The following is a 24,357-nucleotide window of genomic DNA, read 5'->3' as shown; positions in this document are numbered from 1 at the left end:
TGGATTACTCAGCTACAGTTTATTTACTTGAGCAGAGACCTCACTGTTGTTACCTCTGACTTCTCTCGAGTTCTGTTCTGCCATATTCAAGGACAATGCGATTTCCCAAACTGTGTCAGGAGCTCAGTGGAAATGCTTGCACTTTTTCACCTGTTCACAAATCTGACTGCTAAGCTCTCTCTCTCGTTCAATTCTTTCCAATTAAAATGGCTGGACAGTTTCCTTAAAGCTACAATGAACTCTCCAGTACCTTCGCTGAGCCCTTGTTCCATGCTGATAGCTTTCTGTAATCTCCAATATCTTGGAACTGTCGTGCTGTTCATCCTACACAATGTCTGACAGTGGAATGCATTTTGGTTTAACAAGGGGAGCAAATCCTTGAATGTTTCATCTGCTTCTGGGTCTGATTCAGTGAGAGATATCACCCAATTCCTCTCACTCATTGCCTGATTGACAGCCAGCATATCTGGAATATTCCGGATATTACGCGCTAGCTACATATGCAGCAAAAGATTCATGATCATGACTGTCCTCACCCAGTCTCCCAATAATACCCGTTAATGAAGACATCCTTAAAGGTCAGTTCACCTCTATGTACAAACAGCCCTCTTCACAAAGATAAGATTCTTTAAATTATATCTCAGCAAATAAGACACACAATTCCTCTCTGAACTTACTGGAAGCCCAATTTTATTTGGAAAGGAGTATCCACAATCCTAACCTTATCGCTAAATGTCTGAAAGGATCATGCAGCACATGGAGATTGAACTAAACCATTGTATTATGGTGTACACATATTGACATAACTGGACATAAAATTGTGCTTCTCCACTTTGTTTAAATAGTGAGGAGTGTTGATGAAAATCCCTGGAGAGCTGATTGGATTTGATGGGGTTCCTGATAGTACTTCATTGACTGCCTTACCTTGCACTGTTAAAACTACCTGGGTCAGTCACAGAGTCTCCCAATCATTCAGCTCCTTCACATTGTTAAACAGCAGAACTGCTCCCAGATAGTTTCCCTCAAATCCCACTCTATGGATTAAACATAAAACTGTACTCAATTAAAATCACAGAGAAAGGAATATCAATCGCAGATAATTTCAACTATATAATCTTTAGGAATTCCTATGTTGAATCTCTTCCTTAATAAACACATAAGCAGACATATTCAATATTCATAGAACCCCTACAGTGTGGAAACAAGCCATTTGGCCCAACATGTCCACACCAACCTTCCAAAGAGTAACCACCCAAGACCTATTCCCCAACCTTATTCCTCTAAATTTATCCCTGACTAAAGGACCTAACCTACACATCCCTGAACACTATGGACAATTTAGCATGGCCAATTTAACTAACCATTGGCCAATTCACCTCACATTCATTGTATGAGTGTTGCTAATAAACCTATAGTGTTAGAAATCAAGAAGCTGTTAATTAACAAAGGGGCCCTGTTGTGATGTTGTAAAGAACAAAGAACAAAGAAAATTTGCAGCTCAGGAACAGGCCCTTCGGCCCTCCAAATCTGAGCCGATCCAAATCTACTGTCTAAACCTGTCACCAACTTGCTAAGTATCTGTGTCCCACTGCTCGCCACCTACTCATGCATCTGTCCAGATGCATCTTAAATGAATCTACCGTGCCTGCCTCTCCTACCTCTGTTGGCAACGCATTCCAGATGCCCACCATCCTCTGTATGTATCCCCCTTAAAATTTCCACCTCTGACCTTGAAAGCCTGACCTCTCGTTATTGAATCCTTCACCTTGGGAAAAAGCTTGTCTCTATCCACCCTGTTGATACCCTTCATGATTTCGTAAACCTCAATCAGGTCCACCCTCAATCTCCTTTTTTCTCATGAAAACAAACCTAACCTCCTCAACCTCTCTTTATAGGTAGCACCTTCCATACCAGGCAACATCCTCATAAACCTTCTCTGAACCGTCTCCAAAGCGTCCACAACCTTTTTGGTAATGTGGAGACCAGAACTGTACATAGTATTCTAAATGCGGCCAAACCAATGTCTTGTACAATTTTAACATGACTTGCCAGCTCTTATACTCAATACCCCGTCCAATGAAGGCAAGCATCCTCTATGCCTTCTTGACCACTCTATCCACCTGTGGTAGGTACAATGGACCTGCACTCCCAGATCTCTCTGCTCATCAACTTTTCCCAAGGCTCTTCTGTTCATGATATAATTCACTCTAGAATTAGTCTTGCCTAAATGCATCCCCTCACATTTGTTTGGATTGAAAATTATCTGCCACTTTTCCGCCCAACTCTCCAGTTTATCTATATCCTCCTGTATTCTCTGACAGTCCCTTATGCTTTCTGCTACTCCACCGATCTTTGAGTCATCTGCAAACATGCTCATCATACCAACAGTTCCCTCCTCCAGATCATTATGTATATCACAAACAACAGCGGTCCCAGCACTGACCCCTGTGGAACACCACTGGTCACCTTTCTCCATTTGGAGAAACTCCATTCAGTTACTACTCTCCGTCTCCTGTTGCTCAACCAGTTCTTTATCCACCGAGCTAGAACATCCTGCACACCATGTGACTTCAATTTCTCCATTCGTCTACAATAGGGAACCTTATCAAATGCCTTACTAAATTCCATGTATATGACATCAACAGCCCTCCCTTCATCTATCAACTTGGTCTCTTCCTCGAAGAACTCTATTAAGTTGGTACGGCATGATCTCCCCTGTACAAAACCATGTTGCCTATCACTGATGAGCCCATTCTTTTCTAAATATAAATAGATCTTATCCCTCAGTACACTCTCCAGCAACTTTCCCACCACCAACGTCAGGTTCATTGGTCTGTAGTTACCTGGAATATCCCTACTACACTTCTTGTACAGGGGGACAATATGAGCACCAGTCTTCCGGCACCACACCTGTATTTAAGGATACCACAAAGATATCTGTCAGAGCCCCATCTATTTCCTCTCTCAACTCCCTCAGCAACCTGGGACAGATCCCATCTGGTCCTGGGGATTTGTCCACCTTAATAATCTCTTGCCTACCCAACACATCTTCCCTGCTTATGCCAACGTGATCCAGACTATTCAAACGTCTATCTCTAATCTCAAGATTCATCATAATCCATTCCTCAGTGAACACTGATGCAAAGTAATCATTCAGAATCTCACCCATTCTCTCAGGTTCGACACACAGCCTTCCTTCATTATCCTTTAGTGGGCCAATCCTTTCTCTAGTTATCCGCTTGCTTCTGATATAAGAATAAAAGGCTTTGGGATTCTCCTTAATGCTGCTCACTAAAGCTATTACATGTCCCTTTTAGCCCGCTTGATTCCTTGTTTAAGACTTGTCCTACTCTTCCAATATTCCTCCAGAGCCCGTTCTGTTCTTAGCTGCCTAGACCTTTTGTATACTTCCCTTTTCCTCTTGGCGAGTCGTACAATTTCTCCTGTCATCCACAAAGGGAGGCTGCAAACTGGGATGAGGAAGTAGGCAGAGAGGAACTACCAACAGAGATCCAGTCAGATCAAGGATCAAACTTCACATCCAAACTAATCAAGGACATTGTGGATAACTTGGGAATAAAGCAATTCAAATCTACTGTATACCGTCCTGAATCGCAGGGAGCGATAGAGAGATGGCATCAAACATTGAAGACCATGATGATGGCTTATGGTCAGGTTTATCCAGATGATTAGGATAAGGGAGTTCTGTTTGTACTTTTTGCGATCAGAGATGCACGAAAAGAATCAACCAAATTCAGTCCATTTGAATTAAGTTTTGGGCATGAAGTAAGAGAACCATTAAAATTGATTAAGGAGAAATTAATAAGTCAGAATTCAGAGACTGCCCATTTGACAATGTATCAAATCTTAGAGAACGATTAAATAGAGCTGGAGAGTTGGCTCGACAGCATTTAAAAGTATCACAGCGTACAATAAAACAGGAAGCAGATAAAAAAATCACAAATTCGCAGTTTTGTAATTGGGGAGAAGGTATTGGTGTTACTTCCAGTAACAGATTAGCCTTTAAAATCAAGGTTTAGTGGACCTTATCAAATCAAGAGGCAATTGAGTGAGGTGAACTACTTGATAAGGACTCCAGACAGGAAGAATCCTCACAGAATGTGTCATGTGAATATGCTCAAAAAGTATTTTGAAAGGGAAGGAAAGCAAGAGGAGAAGATGTTAATGATTACAGCACAGAAGGAAGAATCAAGTTCAGAGGACTCTGAATTGGACATTCCTCCCATCAAATTGGACAATGAGGAAGTTGTCAAAAATAGGGATAAATTATAAAGTTACCTTCCACAAGAAAATTGAAATGACCTGAAAGAGTTGTTACTATCACATGGGGAGATATGCAGAAATAAACTGAGAAGTACTAACCTAATTGTTCATGATGGAGATATAGGGATGCTGTTGTGATTGAGCAACATTCTTATAGGTATAACCCTCTACAGTTGGCACAGGTTCAGAAGGAGATAGAGCGCAAGCTCCAAGATGGCATAATCGAAGTGAGCTACAGTGACTCGAGCTCACCCATTCTCATGGTGCCAAAGCCAGATGGTACGCAACGGTTATGTGTGGACTATCGCAAAGTCACCGCCATTACAAAGACTGATGCACATCCGGTTCCACGGTTGGAGCATTGTGTCGAAAAAGTGGAACAAGCAACTTACATTTCTAAGTTGGACTTGCTCAGAGGCTGCTGGCAAGTACCTCTGTCAGAGAGAGCAAAGGCAATTTCGGCTTTTGAAACACCAAAGGGACTCTTGTCAGTTCAAAGTCATGCCATTTGGTATGAAAAACGCTCCAGCCACATTTCAGAGACTGACTTATAAGGTCATTGCCGGGTTACCCAATTGTGTGGTGTCCGTTGATGACCTGGTGATTTTTAGTCACTCCTGGAAGGAACATTTACAGCATTTATCAGACCAGTTCGATCGATTTTGGAAGGCAGGCTTGGTGGTTAACCTAGCTAAAAGTGCATTTGCCAAAGCACAAGTCATTTTCCTGGGCTATGTTATTGGAAATGGGCAAATGGCTGCACGGGATGTGAAAATGAAAGTAATTGGGGAATATCCCATACCATTGACCAAAAGAGCAGTACTACGGTTCCTGGGAATGAGTAAATTTTACCAAACATTTGTGTTGAACTTCAGCAGTGTGGCTGCTCCACTCATCGAATTGTTAAAAAAAGGGCAAGAAGTTTCAGTGGACAGCGGATTGTCAAAATGCTTTTGACAGCCTAAAAACTGTGTTAACCCCAGCTCCAGTATTAGCCACACCGGATTACCTGAAGCCTTTCAAGATGGCTATCAATGCCAGTGATGTGGGTATCGGGACGGTGCTCCTGCTGGAGGATGACCAGGGAATATTAAGACCCATCTGGTATTTTTCCATAAAGTTCAACGTTCATCAACGGAAATATTCAACAGTGGAGAAAGAGACTTGGTCTTGGCATTACAACATTTCAATATTTATATTACCAGCAATGCACCTGAGACAATCGTATACACTGATCACAACTCATTGACATTTGAGAAAAAATTTATGGACAAAAATCCCAGACTGTTTAGATGGAGCTTGTTGTCTCAGCCATTCAGTTTGACAATTGTGCAGGTGGCAGGTCGCGAAGACGTGATTATCGATGCGTTATCGTGGCTCGAATGAGGCGTTCGGTTGTGCGTGTGCCACGGCCTGAATTCGCCTGTGGTTGCGCATGTTTGCAGGTGTATAGTCAGTATAGTGTATCTGTGTGTTTAAACTACTAACCGGGATTTTGATATTGATGGTTCTTTTTTTTTAAGGTGGAGGGAGACACAAACCTGGTCACTTTTTTCAAAAAGCTGTTCCATTTCTCAAGGATACTGTGTCCATGATTTTTTTCAGGGGTATTTCTCACATGTGAGCCCAAGCCTGGATGTTGTCCATGTCTTGTTGTATTGGACATGAACAGCTTCAGTGCCTGAGGAGTCGCAAATGGTGAACACTCTGCAATCATCAGTGAACATCCCCACTTCTGACCTTACGATGGAGGCAATGTCATTGATGAAGCAGCAGAAGATGGTTGAGCCTTAGACATGACCCTGAGGAACTCCTTCAGAGCTATGCTGGAGTGAGATGACTGACCTTCAACCACTACAAACATCCTCGCTTGTGCTAACCAGCAGAGAGCCTTCCCGTCATTTCCAATGACCTAGGGCTACTTGGAGGCACAATCGGTCAAATGTGGCCTTGTGTCAAATATAGTCATTCTCACCTCAGCTGTTTTGTCCATGTTTGGCCAAGGCTGAAATGAGATCAGGGACTACGTTATTCTGTTGAAACCCCAAATGAATGCCTGGAGACAGTTTTTTGCTGAGCAGCTGCTGTTTGACATCACTATTGATGATGTCTTCCATCATCTTGTTCATGGAGCCAGAGTTCATCCTCTCTGACTGCTTTTCTTTTTGTTGTCTTTCGTTCTCTCTCTTGTTTTTTTCTCTCTGTACCTTTACTTACCTCTTGCCCTGAGCTCGGACAGCATTGGGGGTGGTGAGAGTCCAGTGCGGACTTTGAGTGAGCCTATTGTGCTGACCTTGAGCAGACCCAGTGGCGGGTGTTGAGTGGATCCAGTGTGTGGTCCTTGAGCAGGTCCAGCGTGGACCTCAGGCAAGACCAGCCTGCGGTCCTCAGGTAGGCCCAGCGTGAACTTCAAGGGAGCCCTTACCTTTTTCCGGGGCAAGCACAGGACCAGCATTGGGTTTGGCCACTGCTGCATCGAGCGAGGAAATGTTGGCGAGGGAGGCTCAGCAGCGAAAGATGGTGTCTGGGGATCATTAACTTGTCGTTGGTTGGGTTCGTGCTGGCATAAGGGTATCATAGCAATATTGATGATGTGGGCCCAGCAGTAAAATACGTGACTCCGACGTTGGTTAGTCTGGCACAGGAAGTAGCAGAGGATTATCAGCCCAGCAGCAAAAGATGCGCCAGATGATTGATGACTTTGATGTTGGTTGAGTCTGATGCAGATGGTGGTGGAGTGGTGGAGGAGTGATAGTGATGCAGGCTTCATTGATGATGAGCTGGCTCAGGACTGATGGGCACTCTTCAACCTTTATCTACTCATAAATTATTCAAAATAGCACCGAAAATTGGACACAACTGAAAGCTTTTCAATGTATTTTGTTGTATTCTTCCGTGTGATAATAAAATCGTTTATTCATTCACTTTACTGATGATTAATTTTACCTTTTCTTGGTTCCCTCATAATTTGATGCAGACCAGGTCTAGCCGCTATGTCCTTTAGGAATCAACCAGCTCAATCAGTAACAGTGTTACTGAGTTACTCTAGAAATTGGACATTGAAGTCAACCAGCCAGAGTACATTCTGCACCTCAGTATTTTATCCAAGCGTTCGGCATCTCTTTTCTCATTCCAGGTTTATTAACTGAATGTAAATGTCACGCTGAGGTGGTAGTATCTGAAACCATGGCCCAGGACTTTCGTCTGGATCTCTGGATTTCTAGTCCATTCACAATATCAATACACCACCCACTCCCCATACTATGCCACTGCCTTTTCCCAGCTAAAGTTTGCCAGAAACCAAAGGGAAAACAGGACAATTACAAACTATCCGAACCTTTTGTTCTCAGCTAGAATTCAACCCGAAATCAAAGGACTGCAACTGTTCCAGTCTCCACGTTCAGCTGAGATCCAACCTTCTGGCTACTCAGCTCTGAGTAACCAACAACCTGCTGTGAAATCTACAATCGACACAAACTTTAATCCAGATTGAAGCATGAAATCTGTCATGGAAGTCATTCGGCCGAACACACGGCGAGCCAATGAAAATTTTATTAAAAATGTTTTATGTTTAATGTAAAATCGATATCATTGCATCCATTCCTTGTTTGTGTGTGGGTATGCACGATGCATTAAACTATAGGAAACATTTGAGAACAAAACTTTCTTGAATTGCTTAAATTGAACCAAGCACCACAAAGGGATAAGAAACACAACAATTTCCAAAGATACATCCTATTATTGACCTAAACATAAACCATCTGTTATAGAATCAAAAGCAATAATCTCTATTTCATCGCTCCCCATGGACATAGGACACTGATGCACATTAATATTAAAATCTTTGCCCTTTTCTGTCTTCTCCCTACCTGGTCTTGACAGCATGAGGCTCCAGCAATCTAATTGATGCTTCAGTACCTTTCAATCAGGCTAGGAAGCCTATCAGGTGACAAGACATGACAGAAAATGTGAAAGAGAATACAAACAAACACATCACACAGCATTGACCTGGACGTTGGAACTAACAAAGGAAGAGGTGACCCAGCAGAATTATTTCCAGTAACATGTGGGAACTTTTATTAAAACTGGGAGAACTGCTCCACAGATTAATCAAGTATTACTCTGACATGGTCATGTGCTGTGAATTATAGGAAGTAACAGTCCAGACTCCTCCTTTGCAGTTTTATGAAGGTGTAGCAGTACTGTACCTTTAAGAAAGTTGAAAAGCGAGCAAGGACAAAGCACACAGAGTCCGGAAAAAGGGAACAATGTAACACTTGGTCGAAACAAACAGCAGCAGCTGGGTTGCTATGAAACAAAACCAATTCAAATTTGGTCAATCATTTCAAATTATGCCCCAAGATACCAAAATCCAATCAAATTTGAATTTAGTATTTTGCTAACATTAAAACCAATGAAACGATCCGATGTTTTGTGGTATAAAGCCTGACATTTTGAAAAGTTAGGAGGAGAACTGCCAAGCCACCAACAAGTACAGTCTGCCAGCAGACCAGCTCTCTGAAAGGTACCTGTCTATAAGATGTTTGTACAGCAGAACATCAAAAAGACAACAGAGCAAAATCTGCAGAGGAAGATACAAAAAGAAGATTTGACAGCTGACTCGTTTGAAAGTTGATTTTTTTTGTAAATCTTAATCGGGATATGTTAATCGGACTAGTATTGTCGAGTGGGGGGTAAAAGATAGGTTTAAGAGAAAGGAGTTGTAAACAGTTGGTGGTTCTAATATTCTCTGTTGGATTTAAATAATAAAGTTGTTAATTTTTACTTTAAATAGTGACCTCTGGGATAGCTCTTTGCCTCTCGAATTTAAAAGGTTATAGCATGGGGTGAATCTTTTCTGTGCTGCTGGTTTACATTAGCAGAGGGGTTTACCCTGTGCCCTAACAACAGTGTGAAGGCAGTGACCCTGGACGTTTGCAAAATTGGTTTCAGAATACCTGAAATCTCTTGACATCTGGTGAAATATGGGGAAGGAAACCTCCAGCTGATAGTTACTGCGTGGTACTGCCAAAGAACAGCAGACAACAGAATGACTAGTTCAAGTTCAGTTAAAGACATCATTGTAAAAAGCAAATGAGCAAACCATGAGCAAATCACAGGTAACTGGCTGGTGAAGCTTCCCTTGTCACTTCCCAGGTTTTGGCACAGAATTATCTTTGCTGCCGATTCTTCCGAGGCTTATGGTCACAAGAACTCCTGTTTCTTTTCCAGAAACCGATGCTTCACACATGGAAGTATGTTCTGGTTGATACACAGGTTTGAGAGGGTGCAGAATATTCTCAAAGGGAAGAGAGACCAACAGGAGGTCATTGAACACATTGGAACCAGCAATACACGAAGACAAAAGGACAAGGTTCTGGACAGAGAATATAGGAAATTAAGCAGGAAATTAAAAGGTAGGTCCTCGAGGGTTGTAATACCTGGATTATTCCTGGTCCCATGTACTAGTAAGAGTAGGAATAGGAGGATAGAGCAGATGAATGTGAAGCTGAGGAGCTGGTGCAGTTGGATCGAAGGGTCTGTTTCTGTGATGAACATTTCAATGACTCTACAACAGTCGGTGTCCATACTCTCCCCAATCAAAGTAAGTACTGTACCTTTGGGAGTCCTGCTGCATGTTTCATCTGCTCCCCACCAACTGAAGCAGTCTGCCCACGGCAGGGGTGATTGGAAGGAAGCAAACAGGTAGTACAGACTGTAGGCGAGGATGCAGGTTGATGGACCGATGGAAGCGGAAACAACAATGATCATGGTGAGCCCCACACCTTCATATACAACAAGGAAGAGTAGATTAGTTTGTCAACTTTTAATTTGAAATACCTTTTTTGACATGGATTTGACTTGACAGTAAATCAATTGTATTTTTCTGAAATTAGATTTTCTCTGAAATTCATTAGTGGGATGTGGGTGTCTCTGGCTGGCCAGCATTTACTGCCCTTGAGAAGGTGGTCGTGAGTTGCCCTCTTAAATTGCTCCAATCCACCTGCCGAGGGGTGAGCCACAATGCCATTATGGAGGGAATTCCAGCATATAGACCCAGCCATGGTGAAGGAACAGCAATCAATTTTCAAGTCAGGATGGTGAATGGCTTGGAGGGGACCCTGAAGGTTGTGTTCCCATGCATTTGCTGTCCTTGTCCTTCAGGATGGAAGTGGTTGTGTGTTTACAAGGTGCTGTCTGAAGAACTTTGGTGAAGTTCTGTAGTACATCTTGTCGACAGTACATACTGCTGCTACTGAGGTTTTGTGGTGGAGGCATTGGCTGTTTGTGGATATTGTGCTAATCAAGCTGGCTGCTTTGTCTTGGATAGTGACAAGTTTCTTGTGTGTAGTTGGAGCTGCACCTATCCAGCTAAGTGGGGAGTATTCCATCACATTCCTGAGTTGTGCCTTGCAGATGGTCAGCAGGCCTTGGTGATACAGGAGGTGAGTTACAGGCCACAGTAATCCTAGCATCTGACCTGCTCCTGTAGCTACTATGTTGACATAGTGTTTATTTTGAAACTGGAAATACATGAAGACCAGTGAGACTGTTCAGGATGACCAGAACAGGGAGAAATGTCACTGCTTCAACTCATTCCACATCAACGATTCAGAAACATGTAAAATGTGGACAGTTTAATTTCACCTCTCTCGTAAGACTTCAATCAATTACACTTCTTGACTGAGCTCAGCAAGACAATCGAGAAGTCTTTTAGTCCTGTACAGCTGCCAGATCTCTCTGGATGTAAATGCAATTCTATAAGTTTCACAGAATGTATTCATTTTGTTGCAATAAGTACAAAACTTTGGAGGTGCCAGAGTTGGACTGGGGTGTACAAAATTAAAAATCACACACCAGGTTTATTGGGAAGCACTAGCTTCAGAGCACTGCCCCTTCATCAGTTGGTTGTGGAGTATAAAATCGTAGGACACTTTTGCTGTAAATTCTGTGTCTTATGATCTTCTACTCCATGACCACCTGATGAAGGAGCAGTGCTCCGAAAGCTAGTGCTTCCAAATAACCTGTTGGACGATAACCTAGTGTTGTGTGATTTTAAACCAAGTACAAAGAGTAATTGTGAGTGCCTGACCTCAATGACACAAATGCCTCAAATAATTGAACTAAAATGTACCTTTTTGACAAGACAGAGCTTCCTTTGTTTGTTTTCCATAGAGACAGTGGTTACATGACAAAAATAATCAAGCCTTATTACTGTATTGAATGACAATCTAATTACAAAGCAATGAATGTAAAGGGGCAAGTTATATATCCTGACTGTTTCTCTTTAAAGAATGTTAATTTCTTTTTAAAGAGTATTAAGCTACATCCTCTCATTTCATACATTACCCTGGCAAACCTTCTCTGAATCACTTCCAACACATTTATCACCTTCTTTAAATAAGATAACCAGTAATGTGCACAATACTCCAGATAATGGTCTCACCAGTGCTCCATATAAATAAAGCATAAACACCCCAGTTTTGAATTCAGTTCACCTCATGATAAGTCATAACATGCAATCAGCTTTCCTACTTACCTGCATACTGACATTCAGCAAGTCTTTCATGAGGACAACCTTTGCATTTCTCACACCAATATTAGAGGCATCGCGTCACAGAGATGTGCAGCACAGAAACAGATCCTTCGGTCCAACATGTCCATGCCGACCAGATAGCCTCACCTAATCTAGTTCCATTTGACAGCACTTGGTCCCTATCCCTCTAAACCCTTCCTGTTTATATATCCATCCTGATGCCTTTTAAATGCTGTGATTGGACCAACCTCCATCACCTCCTCAAGCAGCATATTCCATGTACGCAACTCTCTATGTGGAAAAAGTTGCTCCTTAGGTCTCTTTTATATCTTTCTCCTTTCACCCTAAACTTATGCCCGCCTAGTTCTGGCCTCCTCTACCCCATGGAAAAGACCCTGTCTATTTATCCTATCCATGCCCCTCATGATTTTATAAACTTCTATAAGGTCACCCCTCAGCCTCTAACGCTCTGACGCTCCAGGGAAAACCGGCACAACCGGGTGCTCCGGTTTCCTCCCACAGTCACAAAGATGTGCAGGTCAGGTGAATTGGCCATGCTAAATTGCCCATAGTGTTAGGTTAAAGGGGTAAATGTAGGGGTATGGGTGGGTTGCGCTTCGGCGGGTCGGTGTGGACTTGTTGGGCCGAAGGGCCTGTTTCCACACTGTAAGTAATCTAATCTAGTCTAAAAAAAAACCTATTCAACCTCTCCCTCTAGCTCAAATCCTCTAACCCTAGCAACATCCTTGTAAATTTTTTCTGAAACCTTTCAAGTTTCACAACATCTTTCCAATAGGAAGGAGACCAGAATTGCACACAATATTCCAAAAGTGGCCTAACTAATGTCCTGTACAGTTGCAACATTGCCTTCCAACGCCTCTACTCAATGCTCTGACCAATGAAGGAAAGCATACCAAACACCTTCTTCACTATCCTATCTACCTGAGACTCTACTTTCAAGGAGCTATGAACCTGCACTCCAAGGTCTCTTTGTTCACCAACACTCCCCAGGAACACACCATTAAGCGTATAAATCCTGCCTTGACTTGCTTTTCCAAAATGCAGCACCCCCATTTATCTAAATTAAACACCATCTACCACTCCTCAGCCCATTGGCCAAGACCTGTTGTACTCTGAGGTAACCTTCTTCGCTGTCCACTACACCTCCAATTTTGGTGTCATCTGTAAACTTAGTAACTATACTTCCTGTGTTCACTTACAAATAATGTATAAAAATGATGAAAAGTAGTAGACACAGCACCGATCCTTGTGGCACTCCATTACTCACAGGCCTCCAGTTTGAAAAGCAACCCTCCATTACCACACTCTGTCTTCGACCTTCGAGCCAGTTCTGCATCCAAATTGCTAGTTCTCCCTGTATTCCATCTAACCTTGATGACCAGTCTCCCATGAGGAACCTTGTCGAATGCCTTACTGAAATCCATATAGATCATGTCTACCGCTCTGTCCTTATCAATTTTTCCTGCAAAAATGGGCAATTTTACGGTTCTGTAGATTCCATTTGTCAGATATTTGCTTTCACACTTAAACCTATTAGCTTTCTTATCTTCTCCCTACTTTCCTAACTATCTTTGTGTTATCAGAAATTTGGTATTCTAATTCAGTCCCTTCTTCTCATTAATATCTTTAAATTATGAATATAAATTAATTGTAAATTGACTGGGACGGGAGTCCATTAAGTCAGCATCACTTTGAAGCAGATTGGAAGGAGTGGTGCTCTTCATTTCAGGAGGGGAGCTGAGCAGGAATAGTTGGAGGCTGCCTGGGACAGTAAGTGATGTCAAAAGTTATCTCTGGGGTTTCCGGCCGACGCTTCAGGAGTAGAACTGAGAGGGAGCAAGCCGGAGAGCAGCCTCGGACAGTAAGTGATAGAAATACTTACCACGGGCATATGCGGCCTTCACTTCAGGAGTGGAGCTGAGCAGGAATGATCCGGAGGGCAGACTGGGAAGCTAAGTGATATAAAAACTTACCATGAGGATTTGGGGCCTTCACTTCAGGAGCAGGCCTGAGTGGGAATGAACCAGAGGGCAGCCTGGGAAGGTAAGAGTTTCTGATTCTGAGTGTTTCAACTGAGGGGGGAGCTGAAAAATAATGTCACAGGATGGCTATGACTTGATTGGCTAATAGGGAATCTGCTAAGTTTGAATCTGTGTTAACGTTGAGTCTGTGTTCAATTGAATACATGCTAGATTATTGTTTATAACTTATGTTAAGATTGAGATCATAAGCAGTTAATTTTTTTTAAAAAACCCAAATTCAAAACTAATTAATTAAATGAGGATAGAAGGTCAGGTGATGTGTTGTTCCTGCATGATGTGGGAGCTGTTGGACACCATTGTCGGTCTCAGTGACTATGTCTGTAGTAAATGTTGGTTACTCAAGGAAATCTAGCTCAGAGTTGATGTGCTGAATTCTGAGCTTTGGATGTTGTGACAGGGAGGGGGAGAGTTAACTGGACGCTGAGTTTCAGGAGACAGTCACACATCTTAGTTGGGGGCATAGACATCTGTTCTCTGTGACCAAGATCGAGAGTCTCAAAGGTTGCATTGCCTACTCACTGCTCGGGTTCAGGATATTTCACCTGGGCTACAAAGGAAGTTGGAGAGGGAGGGTAAAGATCCAATAGGTACCAACGACATCGATAAAACTAGGGCAGAGATTCTGTTAAGCGAGCATGAAGAAGAGCGAGGAGCTAAATTAAAAAGCAGAACCAAAAAGGAAATAATCTCTAGGTTGCTACCTAAGCCACAAGCTAATTGGCAGAGGGTCAACATGATTAAGCAGGTAGATGTGTGGCTTAAAGATTGGTGTGGGAGAAATAGATTTGAATTCATGGGACATTAGCACCAGTAGAGGGGACAAAGAGACCTGTTCCAACGGGACAATTTTCATCTGAACCGTGCTGGAACCGGAGTCCTTGAGAATCACGTAAGTCGGGCTGTGGACAGGTCTTCAAACTAAATAGTCGAAGGGAGAGTTCAGTTGTAAGGAAAATTAGAAAACCTAAATTCAAGGAGGAGGTAAGAGTGCAGGTTAGCAATGTGGTGGATGGTTATCAGACAATAGTGGTGAGGGACAGATCAGGTGAACAGCTTTATGCAACAAGGAATTATTAAATAGCAGTGGAAAATTTACCAGGAGATCAAATTCTAAAGCTTTGATTCTGAATGCATGGAGCATTCAAAACAATATTAATGAGTTAACAGTGCAAATAGAAACAAAAGGGTAGAATTTGGTTGTGATTACTGAGAGATGATTACAAGGAGACCAGGTCTGGGAATTGAATATCCAAGGCTACTCAGCATTTTGGAAAGATAGACTGAAAGGAAAAGGAGGTGGTGGAGCTTTGCTGGTGAAGGAAGAGATCAGTGTTCTCATTAGAAATGACATAAGCACAGGAGATCAAGATGTCAAATCAGTCTGGATAGAAATAAGAAATAGCAAAGGGAGGAAGGAATTGGTTGCAATAATCTACAGGTCCCCAAACAGGAGTTCTGCAGTGCAGCACAGTATAAATCTGGAAATATTAGAGACTTACAAGGAAGGTACAGCAGTAATTATGGGTGATTTTAACATGCACATAGATTGGAAGAATCAAATTGGCAAGGATAGCCTGGAGGCAGAGTTCATTGAATGTATTTGAGATTGTTTCTTAGAACATAATGTTATGGAACCAACCAGGGAGCAGACTACCCTGGTTTTGGTAATGTGAAATGAAGAGAGATTAATTGATGAAATCTCAGTTAAAGATCTTCCAGGGAGTAGTGACCAGAATATGGTAGAAATCAAAATTCAGTTTGAGGGTGAGAAAGCAGAGTCCCACAATGGTGTTCTGGAATTAAACACATGAAATTACATGAGCATGAGGACACATTGGTCTGAGTAGATTATGCAGGAAAGCTACATGGTAAGAAAGTGGATGAGCAGTGGCTGTTGTTTAAAGAGCTACCCAATTCCTCACAACTAAAATATATACCAGTAAGGAAGAGAGATGGTAAGGAGGGTAAATACATCTATGGATAAACAAGGAGTTGAAGGACAATATCAAGTCAAAAACTAAGGTATGCCCAAAGCAAAGACTAATGGCAGGCTGGAAGATTGGGAAACTTTTAACCATAAACAAAAGAATAGAAAAACATTAATAAAAAGAGCTAAGGTAAATTACAAAAGAAAGCGAGTACAAAATATCAAAAAGGATAGCAAATGTTTCTACTGGTATATAAAAGTGAAAAGAGTCCCTTGGAAGATAGAAATCGGAGCGTTAATAGTGGGGAGCACTGAAATGGCAGGGATGCTGAATCTTTGCCTCAGTTTTCATGATGGAGGATAATATTACCATTCCAAGTCAGAGGCAGTAAAAGGGGTAGAACTAAGAACAATCAAAATCGATTGGGAAAAGGTACTCAGGAAACTAGGAGGATTGAGGGCAGAAAATGCCCCGGTTCTGATGGCCTACCTCCTAGGATATTAAAGGAAGCGGTGGTAGAGATGGTGGATCCATTGTTTACAATATTCCAAAATTCCCTGAACACAGGAAAGGGGACAGTGGATTGGAAAAATGCTAATACAATGCCCTTACTCAGAAAGAGAGGCAATACATGGGAAATTAAAGACCAGTTAGATTAATATCTACTGTTGGGGAAGGGTCAGACCAATTATCAAGGAAGCAATGTCAGGACATTTGGAAAGTCAAAACGCTATCCATCAGTGTCAGCATGAAGGGCAAATCATGTTTGGCTAATTCGGTAGAGGTTTTCAATGATATAACGAACAAAGTGGATTATAGGGATCCTGTAGATGTAATATACCTCGACTTCCTGAAGGCTTTTGATTAGGTGTCACACAAAAGGTTAATTCCCAAAGTTGGATCATATGGGATTAGGGGTAATTTATTAGCTTGCACAGGTGACTGGCTGATGGACAGAAGACAGAGAGTCAGGATAAATGGTTTCTTTTCTGGATGGAAAGCAGTAACTAGTGGGATACAGGGTAAGGTCATTGGACCCCAGCTATTTACAATATACATTAACAACTTGGATACAGGGATAGAAGGCTCTTTAGCCAAATTTGTGGAAGCATAAGAATAATTTTGATGACATAAGACGGTCAATTGCAATGAGGACATAAGAACCTTATAAATGACCATAGATAGGTAGGAGAGTAGGCCAAAATGTGGATAAGTGTGAGGGCCTGCGTTTTGGTTGGAAAAATGGAAAGGCAACCTATTATCAATATGGGGAGAGATTTTGGGGTGCTATGGTACAGAGGGATCTGGGTGTCCTCATCCATGAGTCACAGAAAACTAGCATGCAGGTACAGCAGATCATAAAGAAACCAAATGGAATGTTGGCTTTTACAGCCAAATGAATAGAATATAAAGGTAAGGAAGTATTATTGCAATGACACAAGGTATTGGTGAGACCACACTTGGAGTATTGTGCACAGTTTTGGTGTTCATATTTGAGGAAAGCTGTAATGACATTGAGGCAGGTCAGAGGAGGTTCACTAGGTTGCTTTCAGAATTAAGGGGTTTGTCGTACGAAGAGAGATTGAACAGTTTCGGCCTACATCTCTGGAATTTAAAAAAATGAGGGGAGGTCAAATTGAGCTATTCAAGATGATAAAAGGTGTGGATAGAATAGATGTGGAAGAGATGCTTCCTCTTGTAGTGCATTCTAAGACGAGAAGTCATAATCTTAGGATAAGTGGTAGCAAGTTTAAAACAGAATTGAGGAGAAACTACTGCTCCCAAAAGGTTGTGAATCTGTGAAATTTGATACCCCAAAATGCAATGGACGCTGGGACAGTGAGCAAATTTAAAGATGAGTCAGACAGATGTTTAATTGGTAATGGGTTGAAGGATTATGCAGACAGGGCAGGAAAATGGGGGTGGAGGAGCAAATCAGCCATGATCGAATGGTGGAGCAGACTCGATTGGTGGAATGGCCTAATTCTGCTCCTACATGTCATGAACGTATGCGGGGATGGCTTGGGACTCCAGTGACTAGCACTGCTGCCTTATGGCACCAGATATTGGGTTCGATTCCAGCCTCAGGTGACTGTGCAACTCCACACAGACATTCTGTCCATGTCTGTGTGGGTTTCCTTTGGGTGCTCCATCTATCTTCCACAATCCAATAATGTTCAAGTTAGGTGGATAGCCATTGAAAATGCAAGGTAGGGTGGTGAGTCTGGGGAAGATGCTGCATGGAGCAATGGTGTGGACTTGATTGGCCAAATCAGCCTGTTTCCACACTGTAGGGTTTCGGTGATTCTATTTATGAAAAACCTTTGTCATGTAACATTATGGAAACAGGACATTCACCAGTTCCCCTTTTCCCACAGCGCTTAACTCAGGAATTACGTGTGTTTAGATTAATCTGGGGTATTATGGTAATCTCACCCAACAGCAGGAATAAAGGCTGACATGATGCCAGTTATTTACACTGGTAGATGAATGCCACATTTACTTGATAATTACAAATATCTGAACGCGAACCCATTATTGAAGGATAAATGGAATCTTACGGATCAGGAGCTTTGATATATGGAACAAAGGGATTTTGATGTCCATGTACACACAATAATAAATGTAACCAAAATGGCGACTGGAATTGTTCATGGAGCTACAACACAGGAAGGAGCTGGTGTTGTATTGTCCAGAGATTTACTCTGATGGTGTCTGGTTCATTCAGATTCAGCATCATAACTCAGAAAGGTCAGCTCAGTGCACAGATGGTGTTGATAGGAATAGTGTCAGAGTTTAAAAGGTTACTTTTTGAAGAATGATTATATTTGTTGTATTCATTGAGACGAAGATTAATTTAAGAGACACCCTTTAAATAATTAGGAAATTCAGATACATAAGTGCAGAAAATCTGTTTCATCAGGTTTCTGGGATTAAAAATAAAAGGAAACATTTGTTTAAAATTAGAGACCAGTCACTGTGTGAATGAGGAATGAATTTTTCTCACTAAAGACACTGGTAATCTTGAATCATTTGTCCATAAAGCTGTGGGTGTTACTGCTCAAACTGAAGATTGATTAATTCTCATCAGTCACAGGGAACAGGGGGGTATGTAGTAAGCACAGAATTGAGGGACAGATCAGCCATGATGTCATTGAATGGTGAAATAATAGACTCAGTTGAACACAGCGCTACGTTCGCAGCAATGTGTGTGGCAGGGTGTAAAGTCTTCCCTTGACAAGATTTCCCCAGATTACTACACTTCCAAACTCCAGTGTTGACAGGAAAACACCTGAAGACTTTGTATGATTCTCATGAAACCTCAAGTTATTTCTTTCTTTTCACCTGGTGTCAGATAATTGACTTGACTTTTTGATTTATAAAATTGAAAATAAACCCAGCTCCAATATTACTATTTCACCAACAGGGCGGGTATTGAACAAGAAATGAAGACATTTCACTGATGATGCCTGTCTCTTCACAGCCTGCTTTGGCCTTTGTGAAGTGTGAGGAAGATCAGGTTACAGCCAGAAATTCACCAAGTCTCCATTAGATCACAAGACAGAACCAGTATTTCTTGATGAAGTGCCCAAGACCATTTAGACTGCCGTGGAATAAACACTAACCTTGTAACATGGGCACAGCTTTCCAGATTGCCACAGGACTGAGGCTGGCAAACTGTCCAAAGGAAGTTTCCAAGAAAAACAGTGGCATCCCAACGAGTGCCAACATGAGGGTGTAGGGAATAAGGAATACAGCTGGAAAATGGAGGAAACAATTTCAGGGTTGCATTAGATTTGAAAAGATTAGAATAATCACTCAAAGTAAACTTCTGAAACCAATCTGAAATATGTCTCTCTCTGTCTTGCTGTCCATTTTATTTTCCATCTGTCTATCTATCCAGAGTCATTTATAATCACGTCTTTTTCCCGACACTAGAAATTAATGTTCTCCTCTTTCATTGATCCTGATGACAGTTTGTTTGAGAGGATATCTCTGTTGTATCGAGGTGACATTTCAGTGTCATAGGGCAGAGTGAGATACACCAAATGAATGTTCTTTAAGATTTATGTGGATGAGCTTCATCAAACATGTAGATTTGAAGATGTGCATATTGTTAAAGTTGTTAGCATTTTTACTTCAATGTGGCACTGGAAAAGGCACAGCAGGTCAGGCAACATCCGGGGTTCAAGAGAGTTGGCATTTCAGGCAGGAACCTTCTTCAGTTTTCGGGAGGGGGACGAGAGTTGAGAAATAAATTGGGGGAAAGGTGTGGGGCTGGGGGAAAAGTAGGCGATAGGTGGGCAAAGCTGGTGGTAGTGATAGGTCAGTGGAAGGGGTGGAGTGGATAGGTGGGAAGAAAGATGGAGAGGTCGGATTCGAGTTGGAGGGTCGGATCTGGGATGGGGGGAGGGGAGATTTGGAAACTGGTGAATTCAATGTTCATGTCATGTGGTTGTAGGCTCCCAAGACGGAAGATGATGTGTTCCCCTTCCAGTTTGTGGGTGGCCTTGTGTCAGCAGTGGAGGAGGCACAGAATGGATATGTCCTTTGGGGAGTGAGAGAGGGGGTTGAAGTACATGGCCAAGGGAAGGTAGGGTTGGTTGGTGCATACAGAACAGAGATGTTCCCTTAACTGTCCCGCGAGTTTGCACATGGTCTGTCTGATGCAGAGGAGACCACATTAAGAGCAACAGATACAAGTGATGAGATGATAGGATGTACAAGTAAATCTCTGCCTGAATTTATCAATGTCCATGCAGTGTGGTTGTAGGCTTCCTTTACAATGTCCATGTAGAAATGATTGTAGGTTCTCTTTACAATGTCCATGCAGTATGATTGTAGGCTCCCTTTACAATGTCCATGCAGTGTGGTTGTAGGCTCCCTTTACAATGTCCATGCAGTGTGGTTGTAGGCTCCCTTTACAATGTTAATGCAGTGTGGTTGTAGCCTTCCTTTACAATGTCCATGCAGTGTGGTTGTAGCCTCCCTTTACAATGTCCATGCAGTGTGGTTGTAGCCTCCCTTTACAATGTCCATGCAGTGTGGTTGTAGACTCCCTTTACAATGTCCATGCAGTGTGGTTGTAGACTCCCTTTACAATGTCCATGCGGTGTGGTTGTAGCCTCCCTTTACAATGTCCATGCAGTGCGGTTGTAGCCTCCCTTTACAATGTCCATGCAGGGTGGTTGTAGCCTCCCTTTACAATGTCCATGCAGGGTGGTTGTAGCCTCCCTTTACAATGTCCATGCAGTGTGGTTGTAGCCTCCCTTTACAATGTCCATGCAGTGTGGTTGTAGGTTCCCTTTACAATGTCCATGCAGTGTGGTTGTAGCCTCCCTTTACAATGTCCATGCAGGGTGGTTGTAAGTTGTGGTTTTCCAAACCACCTGATGAAGGAGCGTCGGTCTGACAGCTAGTGCTTCCAATTAAACCTGTTGGACTGTAACCTGATGCTGTGTGATTTTAAACTTTGTAAACCCCCATCCAACACCAGCATTTCCAAGCCAGGAAAACAGCCAAGTTGAACTTTAATTTTTTTAAATGATTCTGACCATTTTTCATGTGCTTTCTCGAATCACTCCACTAAAAAATAGAAGAAACATTCATGGAAATGAAGGAATGTTAGCATTTAAGGAAAAACATCACCATCATTCAATCAAAATGAGGAAATGAGAGTGTGACTTTCTAAAAATGTAACTGGGGAGCAATCGGAGCAACTTCATAAAAAGGCAATTCTCCAGTCTGGCATTATTTTAGCAGGAGAAACTTTGATCAACATTGTCCTCTTATCTCCTTGCTTCATTCTTTTATTCTATGAAAGTAATTTTCAATTTGCAATTTATCCTCATTTACTCATAGAATTGTACAGTTTTGCAGCACAGACACAGACCCTTTGAATCGTTGGACTATAACTTCTGTGTCTTTTTATTCCAGTCTCATATTTAAAGGGTAAAGTTGGATGTCTTCAACCAGTGGTGTCTGCATAAAATCTGAGGCATAACCTTATCTGCTACACAGTCTATACCCCCTTACCTCACCCCCTGGCATATCCCCCAGATGGCACCCTGCCCTCCCAGCACCAGGATATCACATTTCCTTTATATACTTACTGTTGGACAGCAGCTATCAAAGAGGCTGCAAAAATCTTTACAGGTTAGATTGTTAAAGATGTCAGATTAAATTCACTGTCTTTTATGTCAACATTATTGAACCCTGTATTATTGACCAACTTCAATAAACTATTTTAAATTTAATGGAATTTAATATTATTTATAAACTGTTTATTCTTCCCTTTCCTTTTGTTTTCTCTCTGCTGTGTTGTGGATTTGTTAAAATTACCTCCTCCATTTTTGTAAGTCAGGTACGGGAACCTCCAGATGTTGCCCAGACCCACAGCAGAGCCAATCACTGAGAGCAAGTAATCAGTCTTCGAGGACCAGTTACCCCGCTCCACATTCTCATCATCTTCATTTACAGCATCATTGTTGGCAACCTGAGGGAGAGAGTGGAAATGGCTGAGTCAGAGATTAGACCAGAACTCAAGCAAAAAGCACATGTTTCACCCATTAGGGAAAAACTGACTTGGGATTAACACCCAGTGCCAAAACAATCATCCCATCATTGGCCCTGACCTCAAAGAGATCTGTATTGAGAGATTTAACAACCTCACTGGTCAGCTTGCATTTTTCAATGTCCACTTTGATGGTGGAACAGTTTATGTGAGAACCTATTGCTGAGCTGCTGTGATACATCCAGCTGTCCATGCAGCCAATCAAATTAAATAATTCTCACTGACTACCAATCAGGGAATGAAAATCAGAATTAATTAAAGCACACGATAAGAAATTTAAAGAGTTGGGATATAACAAATGTGTACAAGCAGAACTATCCTCAGAAAGAGTCATTATGCAATGATGTAACAAGATGAGTTTAAAAATCACTGTAATTAAGCAAAGGGAACCGTAAGAACATTTCACATGTCGAATATTTCAGGGCCAAGTCAGTTGTTAATAGACAGGCAGGAGCCTGGGGGGACACAGCAAGCCAGGCAGCATCAGGAGGTGGAGAAGTCGACATTTTGGGTGTAACCCTTCTTCAGGACTGGGGGTGGGTGTGGGGGGAGCTGCAGATAAAGGGGGAGGCATGGGCAGAGTGGTGAAGTGGGGAGAGGTGAGGACAGGTAGAGGGTACAACCTGGTTGGTCAATGGGAGGAATGAATCTAGCTGGTGGCTGGGAGGAATGGAAGGGAGTGGCAGGGGCTGGAAACAAATGAGCTTTAAACACTTCTGCCAACTTTAACTGGACCCCACCATCTAGAACATCTTTCCATACCCACCCCTCTCTGTCTTCCACAAGGACTGTTCCCTTTGACAGTCCTTGGTTTGCACACTCCACCCCCGGATGCTGACTGGCTTGCTGCATTCTTCCAGTCTCCTCTCTGTCTCCTTTAGATTCCAGCACCTGCAGTTTGTTTGTCTCTAACCAAGTCAGTTGTTCAGCATTTACTTCTCAGATTATCACGGGCCCAGTTATTTTGATAAATGCTGATTCTTACCTGGGATTTCTGACATTGTGCTGAATGTAGAAAATGGGACTTTCTTGTCAGAGAAACGAATTTCTCTGTTTGCTTCCGATAGACAGCTGGGGGATACAGGTTAACTTGTGCACAATCGGGAAATGACCAACTGCAAATTCAGGGTTTCCACCTTAATCTGTAATTGTGCTAAATACTGAAGTTGACGTCAGATTCAAAGGGCATTGTGTCAGTGCTATTAGTTTGCCCTCAAAGCCCCCATGAGTTCCAAGACCATGTCTAAATTGCAGCAATCAAATGGCAATTTGGAAATACTCTGAAACCCAGAGAGAACCATTACAATTCACATAAATCAAAGTCCCCAGAACATCATCACACTCAGAATGTTCGGAGTTTACTATCATGGTTTGATAAAATACTCACCGTATTCTCTTGTTGGCCAATCTGCGAGGACCTACAAAGAAACAATTGTCCCCTGTCCATTTATCACCAAGGATGGGAGATTTTTCCACTTGCTTGGATGTTTGGGTTGGATACAAAGATTAGGGAGAGTCGTATTGTCTAAACGTCTTCCAATGTATCCAGCACTGGACGTCTGATTAAGGATGATTCAGCTCCACATCAGGTAAAGACTGTTCCTATTGTCTGACTGCACCATCCAAATACTTTGTATCTCATTGCAGTTCTACCAGATCAACAGGTTGGAGAACATTTGCATTTTGAAATGAAATAGCATCAAGTCTAACTGCGGAGGTCAGTAACTTGGAGGCTGAACAATGTATATCATTTCCGTAAAATTGAGACACAAATTAGAAAACTGCCATTACATCAGTGTAATGTTGATTGCTGTAAAAATGCACTTTACGCTATCTCCTATCGTGGGAAGTGCACGTCACTGCCAAGGTCAGCACTTGTTACCCACCCCTAATGGTCCCTGAACCCAGGAGCTTGTCAGGTTATTTCAATGGGCAGTGGGATCAGCAATAGTGCAATGGGTCTGGAGTCAC

At 42.2% G+C, this 24,357-nt stretch overlaps 1 protein-coding gene across 1 annotated transcript in view; it reads right to left on the bottom strand.

Moving 5' to 3' along the window:
* LOC148148866 (sodium- and chloride-dependent neutral and basic amino acid transporter B(0+)-like) overlaps window positions 1-22,579 on the bottom strand; it is a 57,200-nt gene extending 34,621 nt beyond the window's left edge. Inside the window, exons 1-4 of the mRNA XM_087991813.1 lie at window positions 22,448-22,579; window positions 22,155-22,308; window positions 19,439-19,570; window positions 9,243-9,309 (exon numbers count right to left, since the gene is read on the bottom strand). Coding sequence (XP_087847939.1) covers window positions 9,243-9,309; window positions 19,439-19,570; window positions 22,155-22,308; window positions 22,448-22,579 — 485 coding nt within the window. The remainder of the gene's footprint in view (window positions 1-9,242; window positions 9,310-19,438; window positions 19,571-22,154; window positions 22,309-22,447) is intronic.
* Between the last annotated feature and the right edge of the window lie 1,778 nt (window positions 22,580-24,357).

Source organism: Chiloscyllium plagiosum, unplaced genomic scaffold (genome assembly GCF_037043375.1).
Source record: "Chiloscyllium plagiosum isolate Xiang-an unplaced genomic scaffold, Cpla_swu_hap1 HiC_scaffold_11, whole genome shotgun sequence".
Lineage (NCBI taxonomy): Eukaryota > Metazoa > Chordata > Chondrichthyes > Orectolobiformes > Hemiscylliidae > Chiloscyllium > Chiloscyllium plagiosum.
The sequence above is the reverse complement of the archived record's forward strand: the minus strand, read 5'-3'. Positions and strand labels throughout refer to the sequence as shown.